Below are 17,707 nucleotides of genomic sequence, written 5' to 3' on the forward strand. Positions count from 1 at the left end.
CATATATTTTATCATATGCATGTTAAGCATATTTATATAAGGATGTATTTATGAAACCACACAAGAGTTTTTTTTTTTTTTTTTCATCATCTCATTTTCCTTTTTCCTTTTTTTACTTGCCGCTTTTTTCTGATTTTGCTAATATTTAAAATATATAGTTTTTTAATTTATATTATTTTTTACTTCACCTATTATTAATCTTTATCCTGTTTATTTTATTTTATTTTATTTTACTTATTTATTTATTTATTTTTTTTTTTTTTTTTTTTTTGTTTTTTAAATAAACAATTTTGTTGACAAAACGATTCGTTGTCTACATTTTTTTTTAAATCTTTATAAATGAAAAATGAATAAATTTATATGGTATGAAAAAAAAAAAAAAAAAAGCACAATGTAGGAGATATGTTACACGTCTTTGCGCATAAATTATATGTATACACATATATGCCTACTTACGATTGAACATGTATTCGAGTATATAAAAATGTGTAAAAAGTTAAAGGAAAGAGGGAATACACTTTTTTTCGCAAACCGTATGTGTGTGCGTTACCCTATTCTATATTACAACATGCAAAAAAACGTGGTGGGTTTTTATCCTTGGGGCATTATTTTATTTTTTAAATACATTTACGAAAATGGAACAATTAATGAGGGCCTCATGTAACCCAAGAGTAGCTAAGTACATATATATATATATATATGTGCAAGCTGTATTTTGTTATCTCTTATAAAAAAAATTTATATTATGATAATTCATTCATGCTATTGACAAAATCAGGCTTTACGCACCTATGCCAATGGTGTTGTAGATTTTATACACAAAAATGAAATGGTTTAGCTTCTCGTACTACCTAAGTATGCTAAATTTTATTTTTTCAACAACACATATATATGTATATAAATATGTATTATAACATGACGAATTAAAATAGAAAAAGTGAAATTTGTCCCTCAACATGATTCTCAAATTTGTGCTAGTATAATAATGATGCTACATTATATTATTGCTACAAAAAAAAAAAAAAAAAATAATAAGTCGTGCTCATATATTTTTTTTTTTTTAAAATTTGAAAAAAATAAAATTAAATTTGTAAGTAACACTGCCTGAACATTATAGAAACTTCAAAAAAAAAAAATTAATAAATTTTATATGTTACTACTCAAATATTTCTCATTTCCATAAGTTAATGAACAAACAAAACATGTTGTACAAATATGTCATGGAAAAAAAAAGGAAACGAAAAAAGAACCATTTTGTAAATTATAGCTTATGAATTATTGAACAGAAAAAATAAAATAAAATAAAATAAAAAGAACGTAATCCCTTCTATCAGTTGAAGAATCATTTCGTTAACACACAAAAAAAAAAAAAAAAAAAAAACCAGAAAAAAAAATATCATTAAAAAACCAAAACTACCTTTAAATAATAGTATAAGGGAAATTAACCCAGTAGTAACGCTTAAAAACTGGCATGTGGAAAAAAATAGAAAAATAAAACAAACACATTTTGCAAATCAGGTGTTGTGTATTCTCTCCACAACCCCTCTTATTTAATTTTGGATGATACAATGATAAGGGAATTTTTACATTAAAGTCTGCGAAATTGTCAGCCAATTACATATATTTTGTACCAATACATATGTATATATATATATATATATATATACATGCTAATGCCTGATCACCACCGTAAGACTACCCAGTCCCCATCATATAACCACAAGCACTTATCTACAGTACATTCTTATGTATGCAACATTCTCACAAATACATAAGGAGGAGATAAAGACGGGCGCTTTAAAAATTCTCCGAGATCTCAAAAAAAAAAAAAAAATAAATAAGAGAAAATGGGAGAAGTAGCAGGAAAAGTGGATTATAAAATAGAACCGGAGAAAAAAGAAGCTCTTATAGATGCATCGAATTGGCCATTATTATTGAAAAATTATGATAAATTAAATATCCGAACGTCTCATTTTACACCCCTACCAATGGGTAATTCTCCTTATTCACGAAATTTGGAAGAATATTTAAAATATGGAATTATCAATTTAGATAAACCGAGTAACCCATCATCTCATGAAGTCGTATCCTGGATAAGAAAAATTTTAAGATGTGAAAAAACAGGACATAGTGGTACATTAGATCCAAAGGTGACAGGTGTGTTATTAGTATGTTTAAATAGAGCAACTAGGTTGGTGAAATCTCAACAAGAATCGGGAAAGGAATATGTTTGTGTTTGTAAACTTCATTCAAAACCTAAAAGTTTAGAAGAAGTAAAAATAGTATTAAATAATTTTCAAGGGGCTATATTTCAAAGACCTCCATTAATATGTGCAGTTAAAAGACAATTAAGAGTTAGAACAATATATGATTCCAAATTATTAGATTATGATGATGCTAATAACATATGTGTATTTTGGGTGAAATGTCAAGCAGGAACATATATAAGAACTTTGTGCGAACATATAGGATTACTTCTAGGGGTAGGTGCACATATGCAAGAATTGAGAAGAGTAAAATCAGGGAACATGACTGAATATGACAATATGTGTACATTACATGACATTCTGGATGCTCAGTATATTTATGATACAACAGGTGATGAAACATATCTAAGAAAAATTATAACACCGTTAGAAAAACTTCTCATCAATTTTCCACGAATTGTTATAAAAGATAGTGCAGTAAATGCTATTTGTTATGGTGCTAAATTGACCATACCAGGAGTCTTGAGATTTGACAATAACATTGATATAAATTCGGAAATTGTTTTAATGACGACAAAAGGTGAAGCAGTTGCATTAGCTATTGCTCAAATGACCTCAACTGTTATTGCCACAGTTGATCATGGAATCGTCTCATTAACCAAAAGAGTTATAATGGATAGAGATACATATGATGTGAAATGGGGATTTGGAAACAGATCCATGGAAAAAAAAAAATTGATACTTGCAGGACTCTTAGATAAGTATGGAAAACCAAATGAAAAAACCCCACTAAGTTGGATCAAAAGTGAAGGATACACACCCAAATTGATTGGTAACTCCTCTAATTACACACTCGATTCAGATATCACTACGAATAATAATAATAGTAATAACTGTAACAGTAGTATAAAAGATAATAATGCAAAAGATACATCGCAAGAAAAAATGAACCCCGATGGAACGAACTCTACTTTTAATTTAACCAACAATGAAAATATAAAAAAAAAGGATAATGAGCTCGTGGGGGGAAATGGAAACAATGCTGATCAGCAATCAGAATCAGGAGTGGTGAAAAAGAAAAGAAAAAAAAATTAAATATATATTTTATAACACTAATTTTATTAAAAAATTTGTAGCCTTTTGTAGGTATACACATTTGTATATGCATTTATGTTCTACAGAACTGTAGGCCATTTTTACACATTCATTTTGGCGTTGCACTTTTGTGTATGTGTTTGGAGCTATTTTTTTAATATAAAACAACCGTGATCAATCGTTTTAAATTTTTTTTTTTTAAATACCCCATATGTATATATATTGAATGCACAAATTTTAAGATAATTTTTTATGTGTACATATTAGTATATTTATAAAATAGCATAACTGATGGGTGCTTCTAAGAGTGTGATATAAAATATGGTGTGTTATTTTGCTTTTTTCTTCCAAATAATACTACTACTACATTTTGTATAATCTTTAAGACACACACAAAAACAGAAAAAAAAAAAATGCTCCTTTTAAAAATTTAAAAAATTTGAATTCTTAATGTTGAAAATAATCCATAAAACAGCACTTATTTTTTTTTTTTTTTAAACCATCTATATCTTTAACTTCTCACAGTGGGAGTTGTCAAAAAAGTCAAAAGAAGAGATTGATCATTTTTAAGTTAACAACGTAAAACCATTTCGAGAGAAAAATATTTTTTAGCCAATCATATGTGTTTATACATGTGAAATGTATGCATGATAAATGTTGAGAAAGGGGATATACGGAAAAAAAAAAAAAAAATTTTAGTCGACATCAATGAAACACCTAGTTACTAATAGCTGAAGAATCATAATTTTTATGATTATATCTTCTTTTTTTTTTTTTTTTGTTTTTCCATACATGCATGTGTAGGGAAAAAGGATTTTATTGCATCATTGCATTGATACCACAGTTTCGTTTTTGTAGCACCGCGTATTTTTAAGAAGCCCATAAAATTTAGTACTTAAAAAATTTTTAAAAAATTCTAAAAAAAATTACACAAAGTTCCTAGTTCGAGGGGAAAACGAAAAAATAGTGTTAAAAATTATGATACCTTTAAAAAAAAGGCTTCAAATAAAAAAAGGTTGTGCGATAAAATTTAAAAACAAATTATGTGTTGTATTATGATGCTGGAATGGAAAGATCCGATGAAGCTTTAGAGATATCGAAAAAAAATTCATGGATATGCACTCATATACATGCATATATATATATACACATTTATACTTATACCTTATATACACGTATGAACATGTCAAAAGGACGAAATAGGAAAAAACATATTTAACTGACCTATCGCTTCTCTATTTTTTCTCGAATGACAATAGGGAGTAAAATATCTTTTCATTACACGTTTTTATAAAGTTTTAACGCTTCTCAGAAGTTGTATAAAAAGAGGTTTACTAATGAGAGGTACATGGAGTATGCTTAAAGTCTACATTTAAATAAGTCTTCAAAGTTAAAAATATTTTTTATGCTTCGTCGTACGAACTTTATACCAAGTTGTTCATGCTAAATGAAAGGGGTAACATATGCCCAAGTTTCTAATTTTATTTTCTTCATCTCCTTTTTTTTTTTTTTTTTTATGCTATCCCTGCATTTTATGATTCCCCCTTTTTGCACCATTTTGTTTGTGTTTAATTTTTTCATTCTTCTTCTCAGTAATTTTTTCCTTTTTATCATAATCTCTTTCCAATTTGTTTATCATAGTTTCTGCGTCTTCTTTTACATATTCTTCTCTTGAACATTTTCCTCATCAATGTTTTTATTATTTCTTTCCTTTTCGTCACCCTCTGGATGTCTATAATTACTTCCCGTGAGTGGTACTTCTTCCGGTTGCTTCTCTTCCACGTGGGAAAAACATATTTCATTGTTTTTTTTTTATGCACTGCATCCCGTGTTGAATTTATTTTTCTCGTCCAGTTCTTGTATAGTTACCTTTTTCTGTGAACTTCTAAGCGAGGCGATATTAGCAACATTCGTTTTACTGCTAATTCTAGCGATTTCCGTGGGGAGTGGTTCGTTGTTTATTTTGATTTTTTTATAATTGGCTTTGGCTCTATTTAGAAATTGATCGAAATATGGAGTTAGCAATCTATGAAATTCTGTATCAACAAGTGATAATAATACAGCTTGTGTATCTAAAATAACATTGGCTGATCTTTTTTCATTTTTTATTATGGCCATTTCTCCAAAGTAATCTCCTTTTCTGAGAGTGCACAAAATAAGTTTATTTTTATTAATTTCGGAATTTTTTTCAACTGTTGCAAGACCTTTACATATAATATAATATTTATCATAATATGTGTTTTCTTGTATAATTGTATGATTTGGTTCATGAAATTCCACTTTCATTGCATAAGAAATATTGTCAAGTACTTCTTCAGGCATGTATCTTAATATGGGTGTATTTTTAAGTATGGACAAAATATGTACACAGTTTTGTTTCCTTTCGTTTAGCATTGGTTTTAAATGTTCGATATAAGATGATCTATCTAAAATCCAAGCTATGGCATTATCAGAAGATATTTTTACCTCATAATCTGCTGGTATTTCATTAATAACTTCATAACAACCATAAATTTCCTTATTTTCAATTTCTCTTGTTATAGTTTCTATTCCAAAAATGTTGTAGCTAATTAAATTTGCTTTTCCTTGATATAAGTATATAATAGGTGAATCCACATCACTTTGTTTAATTAAGATATCCCCATTGTTCATAATTTTTCGGTTCATTAATGTTGCAAAGAAGTGTCTTTGATATAATGTTAAGAATTTAAAATATACATCTGTTTCCAATAATTTAACCATTTCTGCACATTCATTAGAACAAGATTTATGATGACATTTGTTAATTATAATTGGGTCTTCATAATTTATCTGAAAATTTGTTTCTATAAGTTCTGTATTCATTTTTGTAAGACCTTCATCATTTCCTTGGAAGAAATTAACAACTTGATTTAAAAATGATTTTTTCTCATTATATGCTGTGTATGATTGTTCAATAAATAATTCTCCATTCAGAATACAAATTATAATTTCTAGAGGTATGTTTTCTTCATTCATTATGTTTATTTCTTTCCATATATTTTCTATATTCATTTTACTCAACCCTACTTTTTCACACACTATTTGAAAATTCTCATAATTACAAAGGCTATCTTCTTGTGTATTGAACTGAGAGATGATTTTCTTAAATGCTAACATACTACTACCATACACTTCGGATAAACGTAAATTCAGTTCATATTTATCAATTTGTTTATCTCTGTATACATTTTTATAAAAATCTATTAACGTTAAAATATTTTTGCCATCACAAAGGTATTTAAATAAATTTTCTAAATTCTCCGTACCTTCAAATAGCTCTTCCATATTTTGACAAATCATAAAATTTAAAAAATCATTATATTTTATATATCCAATATTAAATTTATCTATGCATTCGTAAAAATGAAAAATTGAGTTATATTCTGAACATATGAACCCGATTAAATTTTTTACCAATTTGTCTATATTCAATTCGGAAGAATTTGATGGATTTATCTTTTTTTTTAAAATGCTGGATGATTTTTGTTGAACAGAATTTTTGTATTTCTCCTTCACCTCGTTTGTTTTATTTTTTAAATGTTGCTCTCTATTTTCTTCCTTTATATTATCTATTTCATTCCCTTCCCCTGCTGTGTCCTTCGGAGGAGCATCACCTACTTTTCTGCTACTGCATTTGTCTTTATCTGACATTGATGTATTATTTGTATTGTTGCTATCCAGAGTTGTTATATTCTTGTTTTGATCGATTATGTTACTATCAACTTGTGTATGACTAGGTCTTGAATTATTTTTAGAACTTTTATCTGGAAGATAAGCCCCTTTTTTTTTCATAAAAGCTTTCATTTTTTTTTCTTCCTTAAGTTTTATCTTTTCGAATATCTTCATTTCGTTCAGTTTAATTTCATTAAGTTTTTTTTCCTTTTCTTCTTTAATCTTTTTTATCCTCTCTTCATTGTTTACAACTGTTAAGCTTCGTTCAATGGAGACACACCTAGACTTCAAGCGATCAATTTCGTTCTCGTTACTATCAACATTATCTGTTCTGTCGATACTGTTTGTACTTGTGTTGGTCTCCTCTGAATGATTTGTTTTATCCTTTTTCCCTTTTTTTTTCTTCTCCTTTTTTTTCTTCTCCTTCTTCTCTTTTTTGAGCTGCTTATTTATTTCCTTTTCAAAGCTGAACATCTCATTACTATCATCCGAAATGCTGCTAATGGAACTCCCCAAGTCTGGTATCTTTATAGATACAGAATGCATATCATTGTTAAATTCGTTATTTCCATACATAGATTTTAACCATGGAGGTAGAGAATAATTTCGAGTGTATCTTATATCAGCTTCTTGTAACAAGTCATTAAATAATGTTCCAAAATTGTTGATAAAAGAAAATTTGTCTATAGTTAGTAAGAAGCAATTTGTCTCAGCCATACAAATGGCAGTTCTTAGCTGATTATTTATGATTGATAATTCTCCAAAATAGTCATACTTGTGTAGATACACGGATTTTGCGCTAAAACTTTTTTGATGCATAATTTTATTTGTATCATTATCACTACTTTGCAACTTGTTCATATTTGCTACAGTGTCTGTAGTCTCTTTATCGTCCATTTTAACAGAAACTATTCCTTTTTTAATTATATAGAAATGGTCAGGAGTGTCATTGTATTTTATTATAACTTTTCCTTTTTTAAAAAATTTAAAATTGAAATTTTTAGCAGCTTTATACATTTCATCATCATTTAATTTTTGAATTATGCTTACCTTTTTTAAAATATTTATAACTTTAATTATAAAATCTTCATCCTTTTTATTTTTCTCGACATGATGATTTATACATTCGGTTAGCACATCACTATGTTTAATATCGTTTAATCTATTAAGTTTATCAATAAAAGGAGAAAGATATTGTTCATATAGAGATGCCTCTAAGGTAAATAGTTCTGTGTCTACTGTCGCTACAGCAATAAAGTCAGATTTTGTCTTACTTAAAATTAACTGGTGACCAAAATAATGATTTTTTTTTAAAATATATATTTGTTCATACATATTTTTATACTGATTAAATTGTTGTATTGATATTTCCCCTTCTTTAACAAAATAAAACTTTTCAAAAAAATCTCCTTCCAATATGACATTTTTACCTCTTGGGTATTTTTCACATTTTAAATGTTTCAAAAAGTTCTCCTTATCATTCATATTTTCTAATATGTCTTTTAAAACTTTAACATTCATTAAATGTGATTCCATTTCTTCTACAAAATATTTCTGTTCTGTGTTGAAAAATTTTAGAAGAACTTTATCTAAGTCACTATAAAATGAGCTAATATTATGTTGATTGATGTATTCTACATCTACAGTGACATTATCACCTGATAGGACTGATCGAGAAATTTCTCTGTTTAAGCTGCTAATTGAGGATTCTTTATTTGTGATACCTTCAGAATGCAATTCTTTTTCCTTATTTCCCATTTTCCCCTGATTATTTAGAGAATTTCTCCAACTATTTCGTAATCCATTTTGCAAATCGCTTCTCGAGCTATTAAGTTCAACCGAATGTGAGAAATTCGAAGTACCATTCTTTTCCTTATCATTCCAACTTTTTATATCTGCATCATTGAAATTTTTCTCATTTAACTTATGAAATTCCCCCTCTTGACAGATTGAGTGAAAATTTGGATTACTATTTTCATAATTTTTTATTATATGTTGAACACCGTGCTTATAGTTACGAAAGTATTCTACAAATTCTTGAACAACTTGTTTATTTAATAAGGACAGAAAATATTCCCTCGAAATACAATAGCAATGAGCTACATCTGATTCTACCACCACATCACAGGTTCTAAGTGTGTTGAAAATGAGAGCTATTTCTCCAAAAAAGGAACAATTAGAGATGACACTTATTGGTGTTTTCTCATTATTACAATAGAAATGTATTTCCCCTTCTTTCAATATGTAAAAATTACTAGGGTCATCATGTTGTCTTATTATAACTTTTTTTTTTTCATATTCACATTTCTGAATGTTCACAGATAAACTATTTTTTAAAGAATGTGGAAAATTTTTAAATATTGGGATTTTGTCAATAATATTTAGAAATTCTTTAGATACTTCTCTTTTTTTCTCTACTAAGTTTACAAAATCAGTGGTATACAGCTCTTTCTCTATTTCTATCACAGCAACATTTGTATGAGCTGTGTAGAAACAAATATTATCTCTATCAATTACGTTTATACTGTTTATAAATGAACTAGAGTTTGTGCTATGTTTTAAAATTCCATTCAACAGAATAACAACATTGTTGTTCTGATATTCCATCTGTGGTAATGATTCATTTTGAGTTATTTCTGTTTTATTTTTAAAAACATTCTCTCCTAATGATGCAAAATTATGACCTTTTTTAAAACATTTTTTTTTCAACTGTTGTATGAAATTTTTTTTTTCCTTTTTATCTAAAAAGTTGAATGGTATGACATTGTTAAGAACTTGTGCTACTACTTCTATTTCGTCAACGGTTAATACTTGTGTTGAGTAATCTTTTTCATTCAAATTTTTTAACAAACCAGAACATATGGTTCCTACTAATCTGCTCTTATGATGACAAATAGAATCCTTTTCTTTCTCTTCATGTGTATTCATAAGCATATTTTTAATATTCTTTATACTTTCCTCCGTTTCTTCATTAGATATGTTTATTTTCCCGTTTAAAAATCCAGAAAATATCTTGTAATCTAACACATCACATTCTAAGAACGGGGAGAAACCATCCCAAAGAGTTAAGCAATGATCTATATGTATTCCAATATTATACATTAGACTCATGAAGGTCCTTTTTGTCACACTTCCAATTTTTTCCATTTTTTCCATTTGATCCATATTTTCAGAAGACCCTTGTCGTTCACAGAAAAAAACCCTATCAGAGTGCATATATCTGTACTTATGCTTTGTGAACAAATGAAATGAGTCTATCTGGACATCTAAATTCAGATCCATCATATCCTTATCACTTTCGGAGCTATTAGTTTCATTGGTATTTGTTTCCCTTTTACAAATTTCCTGATTAATTAAAATTCCTTTTTTCACAGATCCATATATTTCCACAATTCTCCTTTTGATTTTTGAAAATGGGCACTCAAATCCTTCAAAATAAAAATAAAGATCCTTCAATTCAATAGCAAACTTGAAATCATCTAAGGAAAAATATTCCTTATACAGAGATAAATTATAGTTACTATAATTATGACCATCATTTGGTGTTAATTTTCCGTTGTTAGATTCATTTACTAATCGGTTTAGACCCTCAGTAGGGTGAGTACTAATTTGTTCGTTCCTGTCGATTGCATTTTCCAGAATTTGATCTTTGTCTTGAACATTTACTTTTTCTCCTGCTTCATCATTAAAAAACTGCAATGTTTGTAATATTTTGTTTTTATTCGTATAATATACATAAAAAAGTATGGAATAATAAAGACAAGTTATCTCCTCCTTTGAGTAATTGTATTTTTCCATTTTTTCATTTTGTGAAAAAAAATAAATAAACTCATTCAAACTTATATATAACTTATTTTTCTTATTCACATATTTAAAAAATTCATTTAAATTGTCAAAAGATTCGCTGATGTGGATATAAATTAAATTCTTCTTATGCATGGGGAAAAAATTGTACTTATGAAATTCCTCTTTCATGGTCTTTTCCACATCCAGGTATTGAAGTATATGCTTTAAATAAATATATCTTTTCCCTTTATAATTTTTGTCCATAAGTTTAAAATGATATATGCATGAGTCTTTTGATATTCCTACTATGTCACAGAAATTAACAAAAGAAACATCAAAAATTTTATCAAAATCATTTATATCTTCATCATGAAAAAGATTAATTAGGTTTATTGCTCCACCTTCTAACAACCTATTTTTAAAACTTTCATAACTTTCATTATTTATAAAGTTAATTTTATGATATAATATTTTTAGTGAAGATGTATTGCTATTATTGCATATATATTCATTAATATGTTTATATTCCACTTCTGTCAAACGTTGATTATTGATGTAAGAATTATCATCTTCCCCTTCTTCTTTAGATTTACACTTATCATGTTCTAAGTAGTTGCTCAAAAGGTACTGCAATATATCTTTTGCCTCTATATGTACATTAAAAACCTTATTTTTGTATGATTTTATTAAATTAATCTTACTATATAAAATTAGGTTCATAAAAAACGCATATACATTCTTATCGTACTCGTCAAGTATTTGTCTGAATTCCTGAATTTTCACATTAGCATATTTGTTATTATCAAAAAAATCCTGTTCATCGTACTCATCCTCCGATTCGAAGAAATTGCCATCGTTGTAATTCTTGGAGAGTAGTTTCTCCCTCTTTTTAGTTCCGTGAATTGCATGATTATTTATCAAATCAGGGTTATGACTTGTACCTCTGCCATCATCCTTCACTTGTTCATTTGGGTTCACTTCCTTCACTTGTTCATTTGTGTTCACATTCTTCATTTGTTCATTTGGGTTCACATCCTTCATTTGTTCATTTGGGTTCATTTCCTCCACTGATTCGTTATTATCATCTTTCATTTGTACATTCCCATCCACGTGTGCAAATTCTGGCATCTTCATAGACTTCATCGCATTCCTACTTCTAATTTTGTATACAGTTTCTGAGGACCCTACCATGGTCTTGTTTCTAACATTTCGCCGTTCTGTAACAACCATTTCGGCACCTAAACGGATTTCACTCCAATTCTGATTGACATTCCCCCTGTGCAATATTTTTTCACTTCCACTTGGATTCGTTTGCTTTTCTATACTTTCATAGGGACTATGTACACTACTTCCTTCTTCAATATATTCTTCCTTTTTATGATCACTTAATAAATTAAAATTTGTTCTTTTCTTCACATTTTCCTTGTTAGGTACTTTGTCTATATCTAACTCGATTTCGTCTGAACTAAATTTTTCATTTTGATTTGCATTCATTTCACTTTCTTTAATTTCGTTTTCGGTGTGTTCTCCAAATTCCTTACTTAATCTTATGGGTTTTATACTATTTTGGTTACTGTCTTTTTTTTCTAATAAATTCGATATGTCCTTATTATTTTGAGAAGACATAGTAATAAAGCTACTTTGACTTACTTCATTGAATGGCATGTTTTTAATATCTTCTGAATTAGGGAGAGACAAATGGCCTTTTTTATCATCACTACTTATAGTTTTCCCTATTTTTTTTTTGTTAATATTTTCAATAGTATTTCTTAACATTTCTAGTGAAGAGTCATGTCTCCTTGGATACTCTGCTCGAACGTAGAAATTTTCTGAATTTTCTTGATGTTCCTTAAAACTTTCTTTCCTTACACTGTTAATTTCGTCCTCATCACAAGATTCATGTTCATACTGTTTTTCATTCTCGTCTTTGTAGATACTCCTCCTGGAATGTTCATAGGTTAAGTCCTTATTACTAGAGGACAAGTTTACTTTGGTATTTCCTTTACTTTGTTTCTCCTTTGATTTTATTTCTTTTCGCCTCTCCGCTTCTATTTCTTTTTGTCTTTCTGCTTCTATTTCTTTTCGTCTCTCTGCTTCTATTTCTTTTCGTCTCTCTGCTTCTATTTCTTTTCGTCTCTCTGCTTCTATTTCTTTTCGTCTCTCTGCTTCTATTTCCTTTCGTCTCTCTGCTTCTATTTCTTTTCTCCTCTTCTCTTCTATTTCTTTTCTTCGCTCCTCTTCTATTTCTTTTCGCCTCTCCGCTTCTATTTCTTTTGTCTTTCTGCTTCTATTTCTTTTCGTCTCTCTGCTTCTATTTCTTTTCGTCTCTCTGCTTCTATTTCTTTTCGTCTCTCTGCTTCTATTTCCTTTCTTTTCTCTGCTTCTATTTCTTTTCTCCTCTTCTCTTCTATTTCTTTTCTTCGCTCCTCTTCTATTTCTTTTCGCCTCTCCGCTTCTATTTCTTTTTGTCTTTCTGCTTCTATTTCTTTTCGTCTCTCTGCTTCTATTTCCTTTCTTTTCTCTGCTTCTATTTCTTTTCTCCTCTTCTCTTCTATTTCTTTTCTTCGCTCCTCTTCTATTTCTTTTCTCCGCTCCTCTTCTATTTCTTTTCTCCGCTCCTCTTCTATTTCTTTTCTCCGCTCCTCTTCTATTTCCCTTTCCTTCCTCTTGTGCATAGTTTTTTTTTTTCTTGCATCTCTTTCCTTCCTTCCTCCTTTCTGTTCGTTTTTCCTTCTGAATAACTCTACTAAAGGTACCATCATCAGAATGACGGTTCACACATTTAGCAGGATCGTCTAATGTAACATCATGATATTCATCATTACCCACCTGCATGTATGCACTTTCCCTTGTTTCATTTACCTGAATGGAATTCAGAACTTTTCTATTATAATGAAAATTAGAGGGTCTATTTTGATTTTCATAAGGAATATTTTTCTGATTATAACGTGAAGTATTATCATTTTTAAAATTCAAAATGTGCTTTTTAAAAAAATTCATAAATTTCTCTTTGCTTATCTTATTTTTCCATACACCCTTATTTTGTACATAAAAATCATAAATGTGTTTATATTTTATATATTGAGAAATAATTTTACGATTAATGTAATGTCTAAATATGTCATTATGTTTATCAACTTGAAGATTATTCATACGTAATTTCTGGTCATGGTTTCTTAACCTCTCACGTAACATTTCCTTGTCTTTCATTGGGCTTATGAGCAAAACATCTTCTAATTTGTTATTGTCCTTTTTTGGATAATCCAGTGGATTTATGTTTGATTTTAAAATTTCGTCCAATTCTTTTTTTCTTCGCCTGATTAATTCTTTTATTTCAAAGTAGTATACTTCATCTTTCATACATTCTTCAATGTGATCCAGAATAGCGTTGTGTCCTCGTCGTTTGAAGGAGTTTTCACTTTTCCTTTTCTAATTAAAAAAAAAAAAAGGTAATAAAAAATGAATAAAAAAATGAATACATGAATGAATAAATGATTGAATAAAATGAAGTAAAAATATAAAAGGGAAAAACATGTCATCAAAAAATGGTCACGAAGAATTGGAGTCTGAGGGATGGAACAAACTCCTGTAGTCCATTAATCATAAAATAGTTTCTCATGGGTAGAAACCATGCCACACATTCATGAATTTGCAAAAACACGTTTATGCTTATCTATATAAATCTATTCACGTGCGTGAAGTTATTGTATCAACATTTATATATATTATGTTGACACCTCAAAAAAAGAAATAATATGAATCCCATTTTACTCTAATAAAGGGGTCAACGGACGGAAAAAAAAAAAAAAAAAAAAAAAAAAAACATAATGAAAAAAAACAAAAAGTGCCCAAAATGTGTACTGTATATAAGTACGCTTCTGTAGAACATTTCCCATGAAATGGTTTTTTATTAATACGATCACACACATACATACACACCATTTCGTAGGATGTATATTACCATTTGTTCAATAACAAACAAACAGCTGATTTGCGCATATACAGATATTTATCTTTAGCAAGAAGGAAAAGGGGTGGGGGAAGAAAAAACAAAAAAAAAATGTCTCAATCTCCTTGAGCAGTTACATAACATTTTAAGATGCCACAAGTATGCTTTTTTCTACAAAAATTTTTTTCTTAATTAGTATAATTAAGATATAAATGCCACAGCAAATTATGTTTGATATAAAAGGAAAATCTAGAAGAATACAAAAATGTGTGCCTAATTAGCATCATGTTTTACATGAGAAAAAAAAAAAAAAAAAAAAAGCGAACTAAATTAATATAGACACTTTCACTTTCATTTAATCAAACTTGAATATTTTTAATTTGATTAATTAGTAACTATGTGAGTCATGTCCATATATGTTTGCTTATATAACCCCATATATATTTGAAGACATGTTCACAAATACACATTTATGAATGCATATTTACGTACACATATCCACGTGTCTGTGCATGCATTTCTCCATTTCAAGACTCATATTTGTCCAATTATAAAAAAATGACAATGTAGATCAATTCTCCCCCATTGTACAACGGGTATATAAAAATCGTAAAATTAAATGGGCAGGAAAAACTAATCAGAAGAAAAATACATAACGACAGAACAAATGGAAAAAAAAAAAAGAAAAAAGAAAGGAAAGGTTTTACACTGCTATTATTGCATATGAAACATTAAATTGAAACATTAAATTAATTATATAATTAGGTAAGAAAAAGGTTTATATAAAATATAAATATATATTTTTGGCAATTTTCAACAGCCACATATTCAAGCGGATATAGTATAAGCGAGATAGAAGGATGTACATAATAATACATTAAAATTTGATTCTTCCTGTGAAAAATGCATGCTGTAATGTAACACATATATTCACGTTTTTACAGCACACAGACAGGTGATATTAATAAAACTGATAAAGAAATCACGATTTGCACGCACATGTCCAAGGAATGAAGGGATTTATGAAAGATTCATGAAAAAAAGAAAATATTGTTATCATGCTTTCCTTCTTTTTTTTATTTTATTTATTTTATTAATGTATTACACAACACAAATATACGCAGATAGAAGAAGAGCACAGATTGAAAATTTACGTTTTTACATTTTTGAGCATACATTGAGGTTGTCAGTATCCTGGTTTAGTTCCTTAATCCGTGTCCATGCATGTTTCAGCATTTTCTGGTTATAATCAATTTTGTCACTATTCACTTTAAACATGCTATAAAATTCTGAATTACTTAAGTCCGTATGGCAGTTGTATTTGCAATGATCTTTTTCTGAAACATGTTCTGTGTTCTTTTTGTCATTATTAACATGATGGTAATTATTCGCATAACTTAAATTTTCTTTTTTCTTAAAATAGTCAATTGAATCGTAAGATTGATCTATGTTATGAAAGTTTATATTTTCTTCATTATATAATCTGAATAATTCTTTTAAGTTGTTTTTTAACTTATCTCTCATATCATACATGTATGTTCTATAAATATGTGACCTTTCTTTTTCATATGACAATTGCTGTTTTAGGTCTATATTTTTATTTTCTGAAGAGCATAAATTATGATATATCATTTTTATATTATTATTATTGTATAATTTAGAATTATTTCTTATCGATTTATCACAATTAATATTATTTGAGTTGTAAAAGAAATTAAATTTTTCTACTAAAAAAGGATCACTTAGAATAAACGTTTCTATCTGTAAAATTTTTTCTTTTAAAAACTCATTTTGCATTATAAGTTCTTCCTTTTCTATTTTCATAGTATCTACCTTTTTTTGAAATATAACTGGATCGTCATATTTTAAACTGCTATTAAGAATATTTAAGATTTCCTCTAAAATTTTTGCACACTTATGGATTCTATTTATTTTTTCTCCAAACATATGGGAATTTACACCAACCAGGTGGGTTAAATTGCCATTTTCATTTCTATATTCCAATTTAACATGTTCACCATATTGGTGTAATAAAAACTTATTGGGGCTTTCATTTAAGTTCATACATTTTAATTTTATTTTTTCACTTTTTATATTTCCATTTAGAGCATAATTATCTCTATTTAGTAGTAATGTATTGTTCAATTCCACATTATTTTTTTCTAAGGAAATATTATTTCTTAACAATTTTTGAAGTTTATATTTCATGAATTCATTTTCGTTGCTCAATTTGTGAATTTCATTCAGGTACATTCCATGTGTCCCTTTTTTATTTTGGAAAATTTTTGATATATCCCTTTCGTTGCACTTTTTAATTAATTCATCATTTTTTTTCCTTAAAAAATTGTTTTCTTGTTTAATAAAGTTGTTTATGTTGGTAAGTCTTAAGACATACTTTTTTAGCGAATTGTATATTAATGATACATCGTTTATGTCATTTTGCTCTTCCATCGATTTAGTCTTGCAAATAGATTTATGTAGATGAACCTTTAGGTAATCATGAATGTTTTCTATTGCTCCTAATTCCAGATCATCCATTTTTTTAAGACCGTTGTCCGTTTTTTGTTCTTATGTCTTACATTCGTTATGGCTTTTTTTTTTTTTTTTTTTTTTTTTTCTTCCTAATACTTTGTTTACATCTTGAAATACTTCAAACCATTAGGAGTATATTTTTTTTAAAATTATTCTACAAATAATTTTGTAGAAAACAAAAAAAAAAAAAAAAATGTGTAAAATTCCACTTTTTGGAATTGTAATCGAGTCATCATAAATTCTGTTACACAGGTGAAAACATTCAAAATTTCTTAAAATCAATCAGAATAAGGAATCATCAAAAAAAGTTAAAAGATTTCCTTGTGTGTTTAAAGAATTCATAATGATTAAAAAGCTTATAGTGTGTTTATAATAATTGGAACGTTTAAAATGTTTTAAATGTTTAAAAAAAAAAAAAAAAATGCGCCAATTTAAACAATAGCAA

General features: G+C 28.0%; 2 protein-coding genes across 2 annotated transcripts; one reads left to right on the top strand and one right to left on the bottom strand.

The window, feature by feature from the left end:
- Positions 1 to 1,847: 1,847 nt before the first annotated feature.
- PGO_133130 (H/ACA ribonucleoprotein complex subunit 4) lies at positions 1,848 to 3,302 on the top strand (the record flags this gene model as incomplete). Its single annotated transcript, XM_028689829.1, has 1 exon — positions 1,848 to 3,302. The coding sequence occupies one exon, from the start codon at positions 1,848 to 1,850 to the stop codon at positions 3,300 to 3,302; it is 1,455 nt and encodes a 484-aa protein (XP_028545630.1).
- A 1,812-nt stretch (positions 3,303 to 5,114) lies between these two features.
- Positions 5,115 to 17,268, bottom strand: PGO_133140 (hypothetical protein, conserved; the record flags this gene model as incomplete). Its single annotated transcript, XM_028689830.1, has 2 exons — positions 5,115 to 14,210; positions 15,907 to 17,268. The coding sequence occupies 2 exons, from the start codon at positions 17,266 to 17,268 to the stop codon at positions 5,115 to 5,117; spliced, it is 10,458 nt and encodes a 3,485-aa protein (XP_028545631.1).
- Between the last annotated feature and the right edge of the window lie 439 nt (positions 17,269 to 17,707).

This window comes from Plasmodium gonderi, assembly GCF_002157705.1.
Source record: "Plasmodium gonderi DNA, contig: Chr13, whole genome shotgun sequence".
NCBI classification, from domain to species: domain Eukaryota; phylum Apicomplexa; class Aconoidasida; order Haemosporida; family Plasmodiidae; genus Plasmodium; species Plasmodium gonderi.